This window comes from Dama dama, chromosome 31, assembly GCF_033118175.1.
Source record: "Dama dama isolate Ldn47 chromosome 31, ASM3311817v1, whole genome shotgun sequence".
Classification (NCBI taxonomy): Eukaryota; Metazoa; Chordata; class Mammalia; order Artiodactyla; family Cervidae; genus Dama; species Dama dama.
The window spans coordinates 16,746,825-16,764,302 of record NC_083711.1 but is presented as its reverse complement, the minus strand read 5'-3'; the positions used below and the strand labels follow the sequence as shown (position 1 = coordinate 16,764,302).

General features: G+C 43.2%; 3 protein-coding genes across 5 annotated transcripts in view; 2 read left to right on the top strand and 1 right to left on the bottom strand.

Annotated features, from left to right (window-relative positions):
* Positions 1-982, top strand: part of JAM2 (junctional adhesion molecule 2) — an 82,413-nt gene extending 81,431 nt beyond the window's left edge. Inside the window, exon 10 of the mRNA XM_061134394.1 lies at positions 283-982. Within this exon, the coding sequence (XP_060990377.1) occupies positions 283-315 (33 nt within the window). The 3' untranslated portion in view covers positions 316-982. The remainder of the gene's footprint in view (positions 1-282) is intronic.
* Positions 983-9,010: 8,028 nt separating this feature from the next.
* On the bottom strand, positions 9,011-16,946 carry ATP5PF (ATP synthase peripheral stalk subunit F6). Of its 2 annotated transcripts, none has more exons than XM_061134395.1 (4): positions 16,811-16,946; positions 12,472-12,642; positions 9,684-9,808; positions 9,011-9,143 (listed from the first exon to the last, which is right to left on the bottom strand). In XM_061134395.1, exons 2-4 carry the CDS (start codon positions 12,633-12,635, stop codon positions 9,106-9,108), a joined length of 327 nt encoding a protein of 108 aa, XP_060990378.1. In that variant the 5' UTR covers positions 12,636-12,642; positions 16,811-16,946; the 3' UTR covers positions 9,011-9,105. The 2 variants fall into 2 exon arrangements, with proteins under 2 accessions (XP_060990378.1, XP_060990379.1); XM_061134396.1 differs by lacking the exon at positions 16,811-16,946 and adding an exon at positions 16,675-16,804.
* GABPA (GA binding protein transcription factor subunit alpha) overlaps positions 16,785-17,478 on the top strand; it is a 37,796-nt gene continuing 37,102 nt past the window's right edge. Inside the window, exon 1 of one of the 2 annotated variants that reach the window (XM_061134391.1) lies at positions 16,785-16,892. The gene's annotated coding sequence lies outside the window, so the exon portion shown is untranslated. Of the gene's footprint in view, positions 16,893-17,232; positions 17,416-17,478 lie in introns of those variants that run through there. The other variant, XM_061134389.1, reaches the window with a different exon arrangement.

Below are 17,478 nucleotides of genomic sequence, written 5' to 3'. Positions count from 1 at the left end.
GGGAGCATCTGACCCCCACCAGCTCTGTGCCAGTAGCATCCTCCTAGCAAACAAGATTTCTCCTGCTCAGTTCCCCATTCCTACTTCTTTACTCTTTAGGCAAAGTTTCAGAGATTTGTCTCCTAATACTTAATTGCCCATAAAATAGATGTAATTAAATCTGTTTGGTTTGTACCTGCAAGATTCTCATAATGGGTATATCTTTGTACTTGTAAGATTTCTATATTTCTTAATATATGAATTAATACATCACATTTAAACAATTTTTCTTTCTCTTCCTAGGATTTCAAGCACACAAAATCCTTTATAATTTAAAAGAATCCTACCTTGGCGATACACCAAAACCACAGTTGTTGCGCAAGTTATTGAAAGATTATAAAACTCTGCTTTGTCTTACATTTGCGAAGAGGTACATGAGGATATTAAATTGGTATTGCATTATAATCTGTATGACTGCTAAATCACTTGAAATTTTTATACAAATAGTTCTGTGAGCACCTAAAATACAAATCTGGCTTCTTGTGTCTTGACAGAGGTACAGGAATCAAAATACTTTGTAATATTCTGGGGCTTTTGAAATGTTAAATATCCTAACTTCTAGCAAAAGTTACTAAAATGTATCATTCTGGTTGTGAAATTAATCCAAAGAGTATGAAAATATCACCTACATGCACCCTCTGTGACAGTGTGATTTAGAGGGTTCAGAAGAATACTCTGACAGACACAAAAGGAGCCTCTGGTCGCATTCCTGCCAGAATCCTCCTTTTCCTCTTATCTAATCCTTATTCTGCTGCTTGTTTATCACTGGTCTAGTCACAGAATGGTGGCAGAATGGGTCTCATACCCAAGGATTTCACTCTGTGTGTACTTTCATTTCTGAGAACCACAAGCAACATGAAGAAAAATACGTAATACCAGAGCTCACTCACCTGGGTGTGTTCTTGATTTCTTCATTAAACATATTTTGAGAGTCAAACACAAACCCAAGTGTCTTATTTCACCCTCAGAGCTGGTTGTTGCCATTTCCTTCCCCTGAGACTCCTTTGAAGGGGATCAGTGACCTTGGCATCAGAACTCGCCACTGGAGCCGATGCACATAACCCTGTCGATACCTGTTGTTGGGTGATGGTGACTTCACATCTGTCTCTAAAAACCAAGCAGTGAAATTTTGCATTCGGCCAAGTGCCTTGCTGTTATGGCCGCCCTCTGCCAGTCCTTCTTATGGCAAAGTCAGGGATATGGAGGGAGGAGTGGTTGTCTAACCAGTAAAATGAGATGAAACAGCTTGAGCTCCCTGTGGTTCTTGGCACCCAGGGCCACACTTGATACATAGAAGACACAGGAGAAATTAAATGAAAAAATGGGTCTGATCATCTGGTTTCTCAACTGACAGATCACGAAGACCTCCAGCTAGTGTTACAAAGTGAAAATTCCAATGATCTGTGTAATAGGAGAGCAGTTAGATTGTGTTAAGAACATAATCATCTAGAACTTATTTTGATTATTCAACTCATATTGACAAAACAATATAGCTAGGGCGTTCCCAGTTCTGGGAAAATCTAGATGAAAAGGTTCCTCACTACCTTTGACAATTTTGAACATGGTTAAGCTGCTTTTGGACAACAGACCCTGGTGACTCAGATGGTAAAGAATCTGCCTGCAGTGCTGGAGATCTGGGTTCAATCTCTGGGTCCGGGAGATCCCTGGAGAAGGGAATGGCTACCCACTCCAGTATTCTTGCCTGGAGAATTCCATGGACAAAGGAGCTACAGCCCATGGGATCCCAAAGAGTCGGACATGGCTGAGTGATTCACACTTTCACTTTTCAAGCTGCTTTTAAAGGAGTCCACTGTTTTTGCCCAGCATGTGCTAAGTTGCTTCAGTCGAGTCCAACTCTTTGAGACCCTAGCAAATCCCTAGGATTCACTGGACTGACGACTGGATTAAGTACTCACCAAGAGCTGAATATATGCCTGGACACGTCCCTAGTCTGTGACATTCAGTGATTCTCACCAGAATTCTCACCCTCCCAACATTTTCTGTGAAGGGCCAAGAAGTAGATAGTTCAAACCATACAAGGCCATATGGTCCCTGCTACAACTGCCTGGACGTACTCAGCTCTGCCATTTTTCATGCCATTGGAGCATGAGAGCAGCCATAACAATAAATTTTTTAAATGGTCTCATTTATTTCATCAACAGTAAGCTATTGAGGTTAGCAATATCAATAACCTCAGATACGCTAATGGAAAAGAGTGACACCACTCTTAAGGCAGAAAGCAAAGAGGGACTAGAGTCTCTTTGATGAAAGGGAAAGTGAAAAAGCTGGCTTAAAACTTAACATTCAAAAAACAAAGATCTTAGCATCCTGTCCCATCACTTCATGGCAAATAGATGGGGAAACAATGGAAACAGTGACAGACTTTACTCTCTTGAGCTCCAAACTCACTGCAGATGGTGACTAAAGCCATGAAATTAAAAGACACTTGCTCCTTGGAAGAAGAGCTATGACAAACCTAGACAGCATATTAAAAAGCAGAGACACCTTACTTTGCTGACAAAGGTCTGTCTAGTAAAAGCTATGGTTTTTCCATTAGTCATGTATGGATGTGAGAATTGGACCATAAAGAAGGCGGACTGCCAAAGAAATTGATACTTTTGCACTGTGGTGTTGGAGAAGACTCTCGAGTCCCTTGGACTGCAAGGAAATCAAACCAGTCAATCCTAAAAGAAATCAGCCCTGAATATTCATTGGAAGGACTGATGTTGAAGCTGAAGCTCCAATACTTTGGCCACATGATGCGAAGAGCTGACTCATTGGTAAAGACCCTGATGCTGGGAAAGATTGAAGGCAGGAGAAGGGACAACAGAGATGGTTGGATGGCATCACTGACTTGATGGACGTGAGTTCAGCAAGCTCTTGGAGTTGGTGATGGACAGGGAGGCCAGGTGTGCTGCAGTCCATGGGGTTGCAGAGTCGGACACGACTGAGCCACTGAACTGACTGAATGATAAACAGCAAGCCGTCGGGATCTGGCCGACATGCAGAGTTTCCCAACTGCTGGTGGACAAGCATTAAAAACAAAAGATTTATAATTCTTAGAGCACTTTTTGTTTCCATAAAGTAAAATTGTGTTGTATAAAGGTTAGGGCTCTAGAATCTAACAGCAACTTTTGTTTTGTTTTACTTTTATCATTGACTGTTGTAACTAGATTTATTTTTAGTGGGGAGTTTAACCTAACTAAATCTGGAACAATTGTCTTTCAATACAGCCTTGCAAAGAGCTTCCTTTATTTCACAGTTGGTTTTGTCTGATTAGAGTCTACATTAAAAATAGAAGAATGTAAAAAAAAAAAAAAATAGCAGAATGTGTTCAATTTTTTAGCCCATTTAATGGTGCAGGGTAAGAGTCATCCACCTATTGTTCAGTGAAACCCAGGAAACTACTCCCTCTTTCTGTCTGTAGCTACAAGGCTAAAGCTTTAGCTGCTCAGGATGAGAATCTTGTGTCTCAGTCTGGGTACGTGCCAGCTTCTCCAGTGCTAAAAAAAAATGCTCTGAAAATAAAATGCCGGAACTATTTATTGAACACTTCATATATGTCGTGGAGGCTGGGGTGGATAGAGATGACGGTACATAAAATCGCATTCACCTCAACGATTGTATAAAAAGAGGACAATGTCATTTTACAGATGAGGAGACCGAGATGACCTGAGTCAGTGACTGCCGAGTTTACAAAACCAACTGAAGAGGCGGGGTCAGTGTGACCCAGGTCCATCTGATCCAGAATGTTCTGCACAAGATGTTTTTTTCTCTGCCCCAGCATTCCTTCCTTTTACATCCTCACATTCTTCTCTCCAAGGACACCTTCCTTTCATCCTCAGTAATCTCTGGCCCATCCACTCCTGTCTAGTCTCACAGCCTGTGACACTTTGTCCTCCTACCCAGGTTAGAGTCACGATGGGGAATTCCCTGGTGGTCCAGTGGTTAAGACTTGGTTGGAGCTTTCACTGCCAAGGGCCCTGGGTTCAATCCCTGGTCAGGGAACTAAGATCCTACAAGCCACATGGTGCAGCCAAGAAATTTTTTTAAAAAGCTACAAATCCATTTAAAAAAAGTTATGGTGAATCATTTTATCCCCTCACCAAAGATCCTCAAATCTTTAATCTTTTTTTCAAGATTGAAGCTGACCATGATAAATACATTTAAATTTTATCACTACCACCCTATCTTTAATCATCATTTTTAATCTATTTATTCACAGACTCCATCATTCATTGGCACACTTTTAACTACTTTTATCTCCTGCTACTATTGCATACCTTTTATCTTCTGGTATATTCCCCCCTCCATCACCCCCTCTCCTCGTAGCAATTTCAGTCTCACCGTTCTGAAGGTTCCTTTGTTCCCTAGTCTCCCACTCCATCAGTCAGTTACTGCCAGATTACTCTCTTGAACACTGTCAACTCCCTTCTGCCTTTTGTCCCATCCTATCACTCTTTTCGTTTATTTAGTCTGACTGAGGTCTAATCATCTGAGCCTGAAAATCCAAGTGTTAAGTCACTCAGTTATGTCCCACTCTTTTTGACCCCATGGACTTGTAGCCCACCAGGTTCCTCTGTCCATGAAATTTTCTAGACAAGAACACTGGAGTGGGTTGCCATTTCCTTCTCCAGGGGAATCTTCCTGACCCAGGGATCAGATCCAGGTCTCCCGCGCTGCAGTCAGATTCTTCATAGTCTAAGCCATCAATTGGTCACCAACTGAAATTCTGAGGTACCCCCAGTCCACCCGCACCCACGTTGTCGTAGTCACCCCTGCCTGTTCAGTTACATGGTCCACCATCCTCTTTAGTTGCCTTATGCAGCCATCAAACTGAATTAAGGTCATTTTATCTTAACAGCCCTTTGTTTCTCCTTTACTTGGAAAGCTGCTGATTCTCCTAATCACAGGGTATGTGAATTCCAGTTACTTCAGGACAGTTCAAATTCCACCTTCTCCGTGAAAACTCTCCTTGCTCGAAGAAGTTTCTTTCTTCTCTGAATTTCCATAACATTTGATTGGTTTTCTTATGGCACTTCTTGATTTCCATTTAATACAGTTATATAGGTACATCTCTGGCATCACTACCAATTTAGAAGCACTTTGAGAAAAGAACCATGTTTGATGTACACCTTTATAAACCCCAGTGTATTTAACCATTAGGGCCTTCCCTGGTGGCTCAGATGGTAAAGACTCCGCCTTAGGTGCAGGAGATGGGTTCAATCCCTGAGTCAGGAAGATCCCCTGGAGAAGGGAATGGCAACCCACTCCAGTATTCTTGCCTGGAGAATTTCATGGAGAGAGGAGTCTGGGGGCGACAGTCCATGGGGGTCACAAAGAGTCAGACATGACTGAGTGACTTTCCCTTTCGAGTACTGAATGAATTTTTAAAGATCAAAAAAGCATTTGGAAACGGCAATTTGGAGTATTTATTGATAAAATTTCTCTATACTTAGAATATTAATAATTGTATTCTGCAATGTCATTATAATCCAATTCATTTATTATGCAATCACACAAATTAATGCTCCATGAACTAAGGCTGGACAAAAATTCCTTTTCTATTATTCTACTCCTTTTAGTTATTAGGTATCCACTTGCACATAGTTCTTAAAAAGATCTTAAAATGTTTTTTCCTCTTTCAAGTTTTAAAGTTTAACTTTCCATCCTTTTTGTTATATATGGGCTTGGGGAAATTTTAGTAGTAATAACTGGCCAGGAAATTCAAGAGTAACTGTCAGCTTTTACATACTGATACTTCAGTGGTTGAACCCTAGTTGATGTGCCCCATGCAGGGGCCACAGTGGGACGTTGAAGTCTGGAGCAGAGAAACGTCTGCTGCGTGAGCTAAGCAAGGAGGATCTGCTCAAAATGCCTGAACTCCCTGATGGTTTTTAGGATTTTAAGGGAAGACTTTTAAGGCAAAATATGGTGATGAAGTAACAAGGTGATGTCTCAATCTCAACCTTCTGGATCTGCAAGCTTGTGGTCAGCATGTAGTAACAGTCCTGTGATGATTCTGCAGAACAACTCAAAGATATGCATCAGATTGTTCTCTATAGCTCTTTGTGGGGGTTGGGGTGGGATGAGAAGGCCAGTGACTCCTGTCCACTAACTGCTTGAGCCTACTCATTGGAATTCAGCGTAGGGACAGCATAGGAGACTTTTATAAAGTTTTTTTCCCCTACAAACAAGAAACAGGGGACACAGAATTAGTATATGCCATATTTCTATGTGACCAAGATTTTAAGTACTAATTAACACATACTAGAGTATAATAGGTCTTTATACTTTTGACTAAGACAATGTTCTCAAAACATGAACAGGTGTGTCAACAAAGGACTTGTTTTTCTTTAAGATTGAGGGCAGATGCTCCATTTTATAATGTTTTCAACACTGAATGTGGGACAAAGTGCTTCTTAAAGATGGTCTTCTTAAAGATGGTATAAAAATTGAGAATTTTTACAATCAGTTGTTAGATCCCTCAAGTTAGTTGCCATTTAACTTTTCATTCTCAACCTTCCTTTTATTCCAAACATTTAACTACCATCAATTATACTGAAGTTGCTATAGGTCAAGAAACTTATTTTTCTAAATTTTAGGATACCATATAGCAAAGAGAATGAGAAAGAGTTTTATATCCATGTAACAGAAAGTTGATTGGGACTTTTTCTGTTATCTGAAGGCTGACAAGTACATTTTCCAAAGAAACTCGTAACTAATTTGGGTATAAACACCTGCTTCGATGTTCATAAAAAGACAGTTGTGCTACCCTGAAATTATTACCATGGTTTTCCTTTACCTCAGCACACAAAATCCATAAACTGAATTGTGTAGGGATGGAGAGAGACAGAATATGAAAGTTGCTCAGTCATCTCCAACTCTTTGTGACCCTGTGAACTATACAGTCCATGGAATTCTCCAGGCCAGAATACTAGTGTGGGTAGCCTTTCCCTTCTCCAGGGGATTTTCCCAACCCAGGGATTGAACCCAGGTCTCCCACATTGCAGATGGATTCTTTACCAGCTGAGCCACAAGGGAAGCCTGAGACAGAGAATGAATTGTCCAAATTGTGTGTCTTTCTCAAAGCCCTGAGTTCTATTCCCTAACTCACCCCAAGGCAAGTAAAGAGAATTTTTTAAAGCAAACCACCAGCAACAATTGAAGGCACCTGCCAAATAGCTATTTGAGCAAAAGGCAAAGATATCAAGGAACAGAGGAAATGGTGAGGCACCTATCTTCCCATTGTGTCTCAAAGTAAGGATCTGTTTTTGGTGGTCAAGTAGGCAGCTTGGAAAGTAGATAGTTGGTCTTGAGCCTTCCTGTCAAACACACTGAGAGCAAACATCTGAAACAAGAGGCTGTGGACTGTGTGGCTGAAGTGGGAGTGGAGGGGGGTTTGGAAAAGACAGGTTGGAATGGACCTCCCATTAAGGTAATCTGCATGAGGAAAGCTGCTAGCCTGCAGAGCGCTCCACGAACTCACACATTAAGCATCTCACCAGAGCCAGCACTGTGCTGCCACACCAAGGGTAGCAACAGTCAGAGAAACAGAAAATCCTACACTAAATGGAGTTAAGTAAAAACTGCCCAGAACAGAAGCCCTCTTTGGTTGTTAACAGTAGCACTACAGACACGAAACAGGCAGGCACAAGTCCATTTCTGGTTCCCAAACCTTTCCTCAACTCAAACTTGTCCTTCTTTTAAGAACACCGGGGCTTCCCTGGTGGCTCAGACGGTGAAAAATCTGCCTGCAATGCAGGAGGACCCGCGTTCGATCCCTGGGTCAGGAAGACCCTCTGGAGAAGAGAATGGCTATTCACTCCAGTATTCTTACCTGGAGAATCCCATGGACAGAGGAGCCTGGCTGGCTATAGTCCATGGGGTCACAGAATCGGACACGACTGTGCGACCAACACTTTTATACTTTCACCAGGTTTAGATTTCAGCTAGTACAGTACACCATAGTAAAAATCTATTCCTTTTGAAGTGAGATAACCTAGTAAGAAAGACTGTTTTTCTCAACTTCACTTTTTAAAAAGAAATCTCCAAAGTTTTACTAAAGACACGTATTTATTGACACGAGAGTGTCAGATTTAAAAAGGCACAGCTGCCTCTTTTTAAAAAAAAAAATTAAAAACAGAACCGTCTACTGACTTAAATTTTGACGCACCTGCTCTGCCACTTATCTGGCACATCTGCTCAATATTCCATCCACTGGGCAAACACCACCATACAGCTTAATCTATTTTCAAGTAAATTGCTTTGTAGAACCCTCCTCTCCCCTGCCCCCAGCTTTCCCTGATCTATCCGCATAGCCTTGTAGTAGACACGGTGACCATTACACTCCAAGGGGAGAGGAGGGAAGTGTGGGATAATAAAAGCATTTAACACATGAGGAGATGGAAGTAAAAACACAAAGGAAGTCCCTGGATGTATTCACAGTCACACCCGAGTTCCCTGAAAAAGCTATGATCAATGATTTCTGAACCGTTTCTTCATATTCTGGGAGCAGGTGTGACATCCTCCACTGCGAACACTCCTTTCTTCAGTCAGGATGGCTCCCCTCTGGCAGGCAGTAAGTCTCCAAAATAAACAGGACACCTCAACACTGAAGAGAATCTGGCGAGTCTGGGGCAAGTGGTACTCAGTTAATCCAAGGTCTCCATCTGCTTTCATATAATCAAACAGGAGGGTATAAAAACAAAGAATTTGGGGACTTCCCTGGTGGTCCAGTGGCTAAGACTCCAAGCTCCCAATGCAGGGGACCTGGGTACAGTCCCTGGCAGGAAACTAAATCCCACATGCTGCAACGAAGAGTTCTCATGCATAACTAAAGATCCTGTGTGCTGCAATTAAGATCCGGCACAGCAAATAAAGTAACATGTATTAAAAAAAAAATTCAATACACTCAACTGTATACCTAACATCACCAAATAATTTACTTGAAATCAGAATTAAAAGAACATTTGACAGCTGTGAAATGTGTGTTTATTCTGTTACTTCTGGGTAGTTGTACAGCTCAACTAGGACAAATTACCAGATCAGTTTTACATTACTGCTTCAAGACTGCGGTTTCTCGACAACTTCGAACTTGGGGTCTAAAAAGAGGAAAGAAAGGTTCAAACTTAGCCATACTGCAATGAAGTATATTTTCTAAAAAACTTTAATATTTATCTCATCCAGCTTCCGATTTTTTAAAGAAACATCTAGATGGAAATATAACTGTTAAGATTTATTTAGGACTTACAATGAACTAGGCTCTATGAATTTACACATATTACGTCATTCAACTACAACTAAGACAGTATAATCTTACCCAAATGTCAGATGAGAAACAGGGACCAGTTAACTATCCCAAATCACATAGCCAATAATGATACTTTCAGACATTTGATTTTAGGTCCCCACCATTTAACCTCTACGCTATGGGATCTCCTCCAGTGGCATTTACCCCGGAGCTTGCCACACATGCCACTGTCCTAATACATTCACACACTCAGTTCAGTTGCTCAGTCATATCCAGCTCTTTGCGACCCCATGGACCGCAGCATGCCCTGTTCATCACCAACTCCCAGAGCTCTCAAATCACATTCACGTGTAATTGTCATAACAATGAATTTGTGATTACAAAGACTTACCTTCAAACGTGAAGTTAGGGAACGTATTCATGTCTGCTTTACCATACATTTGTTTAAGCTTAAAAAGCTCCCGGTCTAGGTCTTGCTGATACTCTGGGCCAGCATCAACAGGACCTCCAGATGTCCTATAGTGTACACGACCAAGTAAAAATGTATTTTAAACATGAGTTTACAGAAACAAAAAAGTTTCACAGATCTTCCAAGCATAGGGAAGAGCAGACTTTTCTGAAAGGTAACAAGTATTTCAATTTGAATGTAACCTCAAACAATTTTAAATATGATGAGGGTTCACACAAATGAGGCAACTTCAAACAAAACATTCAAGGTCTGTTAGTATCAGTATTATTAAAAGTCAGAATCTCTCAGCGTCTGAGCAGCAATAAGGTGTAATGGCTAAGTCTACGGGCTCTGGGGTGAAGGACTGCTTCCATTAATTGTCAGTTCTACAATCTAGTTACTGTGTGAACTAGAGCAAGGCATGAAGCACTCCGAACTCTAGTTTCTGCATCGACAACTCAGAAGTCTTACCTGATGGTGCTGAGAGAATTAAGAGATTGTGCACATGTACCACTCATGGACCAGTGCCTGGCACACCGTGAACACTCACTTATCTACTTTCACTGTGCTTTTAAATCAACCACCACTAAAGGGTTTAAGTCTCTATAACAGCGGCCTATCAAAGAAGCAAGTTACTTCCTAACCTCAGAGGTTTTACCATTTAGAAGAAAAAAAAATAACAAACATTTATGCTGTGAGGCAGTCAGGGGATAACCTTCAAAGACACAGTTTATAACAAAAAGCTACTGCAGGTGAGGGGTCACTTTTGCTAAGTTAAACAGGGAGATTTCATTTTAAAAAGGTGACATTTGTGACAAACCATGCATTTGGCTCAGATTGTACTTTGCGACATTCTAAGACTCAAAAGGAAGGATGAGAAGGTGGGAAAGCACTGGCGGTATGTGGAGAATGCTAAGCAGCCCAGATGGAAAAGCCAGCAGGACTCAGATCACAGGAGGCCCAGAATGTAAAGCCTGGGAGTCTGTATTTTGTTTGCTCAGCAATGAAATGACAAAATTAAAGAGCCATGCTTCGTAAAGATAAACCATCATGGACCAGCTGGGCTTTCCAGGTGGCTCAGATGGTAAAGAGTCTGCCGGCAACTCAGGAGACCTGGGTTTGATCCCTGGGTTGGGAAGATTCCCTGGAGAAAGGATACCCACTAAAGTATTCCTGCCTGGAGAATCCCCATTGACAGACAAGCCTGGCAGGCTATATAGTCCATGGGATTGAAGGAAGTTGGACACAACTGAGTGATTTTCACATCACAGACCAGCAACGGGCCAATTAGACCTAATTAACTATTTGCACAAATTCTTCTGTTTGTCATAATGTTACTGCCCACTTATCAATGAACAATATAATAAAAAAAATATAAGTGAAAATTCCATCAAGGCTAGTATTTTCACCTATGCCTGTGATAAAAGCATAGGATCTTATTTGTAATTTCCAAAAAAAAAAAAACCACCACTGAGCCAGCTCTAATTTAAGAACTTGTTGATCATGTTTCTTGTCATGGACTCAGTTTTCTTCTCTATCAGCATGTGCAACAGCAACTTTCTGTAACAGAATGCTCTGGATCTGTGCTGTCTAACGTGGTAACCACTAGCCATATCTGGTATTGAGCACCAGAAATGTGCCTAAAAGGCAAATGAGGAACTGAATTTTTATTTATACTCAATTAGAATTTGAATAGTCACATGTGGATAACAGCCACAGAAATAAATAGCACAGTTCTAGATAGAGCCTTCAACCAGATACTTTGATGATTGATGATCATTGTCCAGTTCTGGGATTCACAAGCTTTTGGAAACATCACTCTTCCATGCCACCTTTCAAAATGTACCAGCTAGAAAGGAGGATTCCTTCCAAGAAGTTCCCCAAACACTGAATGTGTCACTACCTTATCACTTAACCTGTTTTACCTTCTATTATATTTACTTGCTTACAAACTTTCTACCCTCTTAGACTTGAAGAATATTATGGAAATGCCAAGTGGCTTCTTTCTTTGTAGCCCACCACTCTCAATAGTCCAGTGCTCTGTATATGGTAGACAACTAAATAAAAGACAACAAAACTCTGAACTGATCTGTATCACTTTGTCAAAGATCTGGGGGTGAAATCTGATGATGGCTGAGGTCATCAATCACATTCAAAACTGTGTGGTTCCGTAATGAGGTTTTCCCTGGACTTGCTCTATGCCATTTCAAAGTCTTCTGTCTTTTGACAGTCCCAGAAATATATTAACTGTGGAAGTAACGTTAAAAAATGCTGTGCTTGTACATTTCTCCCCAAATCACGATGTCACAGAGAGATCACTAAATTGAGAGAATATTCTGAGTATATTTTCCCCATAACTAGGTTTATGACCTTAGGATAATCATTGTCTAAGGGGCTTAATTTTCTCAAATATGGTTCCTAAACGATTTCCAAGATCCTATGTACTTGTATGAATTGACTCCAGTTTATAATAAATAACATTACAGTGGGGATATATCTAAAATGGCATTAAATTTAATGCAATTCTCCCTGGGAATTCATAAGATAAAATTTGGGACTTAAATATCAAGGTCCTCATCTTTTTCTTTTGGAGCAGCTAAGGAACCTGTACCACAGGGATCAGCTCAGTAAAAGGTCTTAAGACACTTTCAAACGCCAAGTAGTTTTTTACCATGTCAAAACTTACATACTTTGAATATGCACATGAACACCAATACCCCCACCCACTTACTGGCGCTTAGTTCTATATTCTCTAATCTTGTCCACGAAGAGTTTCTGCACAGGATCAAGCTCCTTATTAAACGCCACTGCTGTGACACCAATGTTCCTCCTCAGAGAGACTGAGATTGCAGACTGAAGAACAGAGGACCACCTGAAGAATCTCTGAAGAATCATGGTGATCCTGTTATTGTAAACAAGAGCCAGCATGTGAAGCCACTTTAAAATAACATAATTGTAAAACCCCTGTACATGTGTTATAGTGGGTATCTAATTCTACCAAGTGCTACAGAACTTAATCCAGCGCCTTAGACCGCTCAGCCACGCTACCCAGTTAATGCTACAGAACTTAAAATCATACCAGAACTCAGTGAATACTAAGATCAGTCACCTGACCAAAGATCCCTTTCCCTCTCTACCCCTCACTGCAAGTGTTTCGCTTCACAAGCAAAAGGCCCTGGGACCTAGCAGCAGTTCAGAATCACTCAGGCCTCATGCCTCCACTAGGTCAGATGCAGAAAGAAAACACAAAATATGGGATGGGGTGTTTCTTCATGGACTTTTTAGTCTTGACCACCCACCCTCAGCAGAGAGAGAGTAATACTGGTTCCCAAATTAGCCTACCAGGTTCCCCTAGCCCCCTCAAAAGGCAAAAAGGGCTATGAGCAGGAAGCCTGCAGACAGCTGCCTCAGCCTCAGTAGCATTTCACAGGCCCACAGGAGAGAAACTGCTCCACCCGGTACAGCTGCAGGATTCCAGGCATTCACGAATACTGTAAAACCAGATCTAAGTCCAAAAGAACCAGCAAGAGAAAACAGCAAGGGAGTCCAAAAAAAAAAACCACACACACACAAGGGAGCCCACCAACAAGAGAGGGAAAATCAAGCGGTGCAACCTCATCAGTGAAATAGAATTTGTGAAGAAGCCTGAATTTTAAGGACTTAAAGACCTCTAAGTTCTTAGACTTCCTGAAACTAAAATACACGATTTTCTAACTAAAAAATTATAGGGTATAAATTACAGGATGATTTCAATTGAGAACTCATTTAGTGTCTTGAAAAGATCAAACGTAAAAGTATCAATTATATGCAAACAGGAATTCCAAAAGAAAAAGAATAAGGAGATCATAGAAAAATTAGAAGAAAGTGCCCCAGATTAATAAAGACTGATTAAACAGAAAGAGCTGACCAAGCCATGCTGGACTGATAGAGTCACACTTCGATATAGCTTGATAAAACTTCTGAACCTTAAAGTGAAACCCCAACATGCTAACTGGAGAAGGAAATGGCAACCCACTCCAGCATTCTTGCCTGAGAATCTTGTGGACAGAGGAGCCTGGTGGGCTGCTGGCCATACGGTCGAACAGAGTTGGACAGGACTGAAGCGACTTAGCATGCATTGGAGAAAGCAACGGCAACCCACTCCAGCATTCTTGCCTGGAGAATCCCAGGGACAGAGGAGCCTGGTGGGCTGCCGTCTATCTGGTCGCACAGAGTCAGACACGACTGAAGCGACTTAGCAGCAGCAGCAACATGCTAACATGATTCTCCAGGCTCCCCAAATAAGTCAAATAAGCAGTCACACCGAACTATTAAATTATAATACTACTGCTCAAAGTGCGGTCTGAGGACCGCAGTCGGCAGTACTGCCGCAGTCGGCAGTACTGTCTGACTGCTCCACTGTAGTATCAAAATTGGGAATAAGCATTTAGAAACTTTTACAGCAATCTGACAGAGTTTAATTCGTACCTGCTGAATTCAACAGTGAAAGTGAAAGTCACTCAGTCTTGTCCGACTCTTTGCGACCCATGAACCATACAGTCCATGGAATTCTCCAGGCCAGAATACTGGAGTGGGCAGCCTTTCCCTTCTTCAGGGGATCTTCCCAACCCACGGATCAAACCCAGGTCTCCCGCATTGCAGGAGGACTCTTTACCAGCTGACCCACAAGGGAAGCAATTAAGTTTTTGTGTCTCCATTGTTTTGTCTTTCATCTACTAAATTTTCCAGTAATTCATTTTTACTGGATTCTTCAAAGATACCCACAAGGGCTGGAGGGAAAGTGGCCCTTTACTAGTGAGAGTGGGAAAGCATTAAGCTAGAAGATGAAGAATAGCACTGCAGTTCTCTAATGGCAGTGGGGATGTCCCACAGGAAATACTTGGCGATGTCCGAAGACATTTTTGGCTGTCCTGACAGGGTGTTACTAGCCTCTAGTGTGTAAAAACCAGGATGCTGCCAAAATCATGTAACAACAACAACAATAGCCTCCCCACGACAAAGAAACATTTGGTTCAAAACGTCAAAAGTGCTAAGGTTGAGAAGACCTGAAATAGCACGTGTGTGTTAAGTCATTCAGTTGTGCCCAACTCTTTGCGACCCCATGTACTATAGCTGCCAGACTCCTCTGTCCATGGAATTCTCCAGGAAAGACTACAGGAGTGAGTTGCTGTTCCCTTCTCCAGGGGATCTTCCCCACCCAGAGATCGAACCCAGGTCTCCAGCCCTGCAGTTTCTTTACCAACTAAGCCACCAGGGAAGCCCATGAAGTAGCATATAAAAACTATCAAAATAAATCCTACAGTCTACCAAATATCCTTCACCTGCAGAATGAAAGAAAACTATGTGAATGACCTTAAGGTGCTACTTGCCTGGTGGCTCAGATGTAAAGAATCTGCTTGCAATACAGGAGATCCGGGTTTGATCCCTGGGTGGGGGAAGATCCCCTGGGGAAGGGAATGGCAACCCACTCCAGTATTCTTGCCTGGAGAATCCCACGGAGAGAGGAGCCTGTGGGCTACAGTCCATGGAGTCACAAAGAGTTGGGGACACGATTGAGCGACTAACACCCAAGGTGCTACTTAATATCAGTCTCACTTTACACATATAGAAACTGTGGCTTAGAGGTTAAGTACCCGATCCCAAGTTACACAACAGAATCTGACAGGACACAAATACATTTTTAAAATTGTGCAACTCAGTGTATACTTTCCCTTTTGGCAACATAAACACAGACAACACTCCACTATAGGGTCACGCTAACATCTGTTCAGCCCTAGGTATTCTGCTAAGTACTTCCATACATATTCTCTCCTGGTACCCTTACATCAATCTTGTTAAGAAACAGAGCCAAGTATTCTACGCCTCCTTTACAGATAGTAAGACAATGTGCAAGACAGTTTATTAAATTACTCATATTCCCACAGTTAATTTAATCTCACAGAGGATCATGTTACTCCTACTCCAACAAGGGGGAAAATCCACTTTCACTTTTTCTGTCTCTATCATCTACCTATTAATGATTCCTAAATCACACCTAATTGTACGTGGTCTTCTTCCTGAATTCCAAACCCATACATCAACACCACTCATCGCTTCATAAGTCTTATCTTGCTCTCAAACTCAACTTATCTAAAAAATGAATACATAATCTCACTATCAAAACTTGTTCCTTTTCCTGTTTCATTCCCCGCCCCCCGCAACGATTGAATATCTAACAAGAAATATACACTTCATTACACAAATAGGTATATCAAGTATCAACTATGATTAAGTCCTCTATTCCAGTACTATGCGAGGCCACGCACGCCAGCAAGCATTGGATACACTCAAAGAACTGGGGAAGCCAATAGCTAGAAAAGAACACAGCATAAGGAGAGGCCCTGTGCCGAGAGCTCTCCTGTTTACGGTGATGACCGGCCAGTCCAAGGTTCGTGCTCTCCTCCAGGAAACCGTGATGTAGAACAAAAGCCGCGTAACCAAGTTTCAGCACTACTAACATTTTTAGGTGGCGTCCCAACTTTTAAGATGATAATTGTCTTTTTCTCTCACGTTCTATTCTTAAATAGTTCAGAACCACCTCCCACGCGTCCGGGAAGAGCAGGCCTGGCGGCAGACCGGCCCCGCGGACATGACCTTGGGTTGCCCCAGACGGGCTGCAAGTCCACGAAGCGCCGGCCTCCCCGCCGCCCGCGCCACCCTGAGCTGGGCCCTCAGAGCGGGATTTTTTGGCTAATTATTGAATCTACAGCAAACTTCAAGGCCGAAAGGCGCCGAGGTCGAAAATGAGCCCGGGCCAGGCCGTGAAGGCGCCCCGGGATATAAGGTTGCTCTCTTTTCCAGAGTCCTAGAGGGAAAAGGGAATCCCAGACCTCGTGAAGAAACCCAGAACCCAAGTCCCAAGAGGCCACGTTAGTCCAGTTACCCTCCCAGTCACCTTGCACTCAGGGCCGAGCCGCCAGCCGCCGCCGCCTCCGCCGCCCCGTTCTACTTCCGGCCCTGGCTCCGCCCCCACCCGCCTACCCGCCATCGCAATGCATTATGGGCCGCCGTTTCAGACGGTCGACACTCACCGGACAGGAAGCGTCTCGGAGACACTCTGCGACCGGACGGCTCTAGGTGAGACAGAAGCCAAACAGGAGGAGGAAGTGGAGGGTAAGTGCTTCCGGGTCCTTTAGTGACGCCCCCGCCATCTTTCCTTCGCCCAAGTTGACCCGCTCTCTTTTTCCCTCTCGGAAACCGTGTGCTGTACGCATGCGCCGTTGGACTGGCCTGTCCCCTAGTTCAGTACCCCCGGCCCCGATTCAGCGTCCTATTCCTTGGTTGGGGGTTGGGGGGTTGTTGAGGTATACGATTGTGCAAACTGACAGTGTAAAACAAAGCGATCTGGGGCGTAGCTGCTCCCTTGTGCCTCGTGAGCCTCCGTTGCCTCAAGCGTCCGTTTCGCGCAACCTGCTGGGAGTTGTAGTCCCGAACCCGGGGGTGCCTGGGAGGCGGGAGTGGGGGGGTTGGAGTTTCTCTGCGCCGTTTTCGCGGGAAGGGCCCAGGGGCCTCCCACTTCGAGTCGCGGGAGCTGCGGGTCTTACCGGGAGAGACGCTGCACGTGGAGCCCGCGCCGCTGCGCTTCTCAGCCGGCTCTGGAGCGCGGGCGGGGGCGACGGGGCCGAATCCGGAGCGGGTGAGTGCGGCCGCGGGGGAGGAAGCGAGCGCGGGCCCGCGCGGGCCGGCTGCGTTCCGGGGC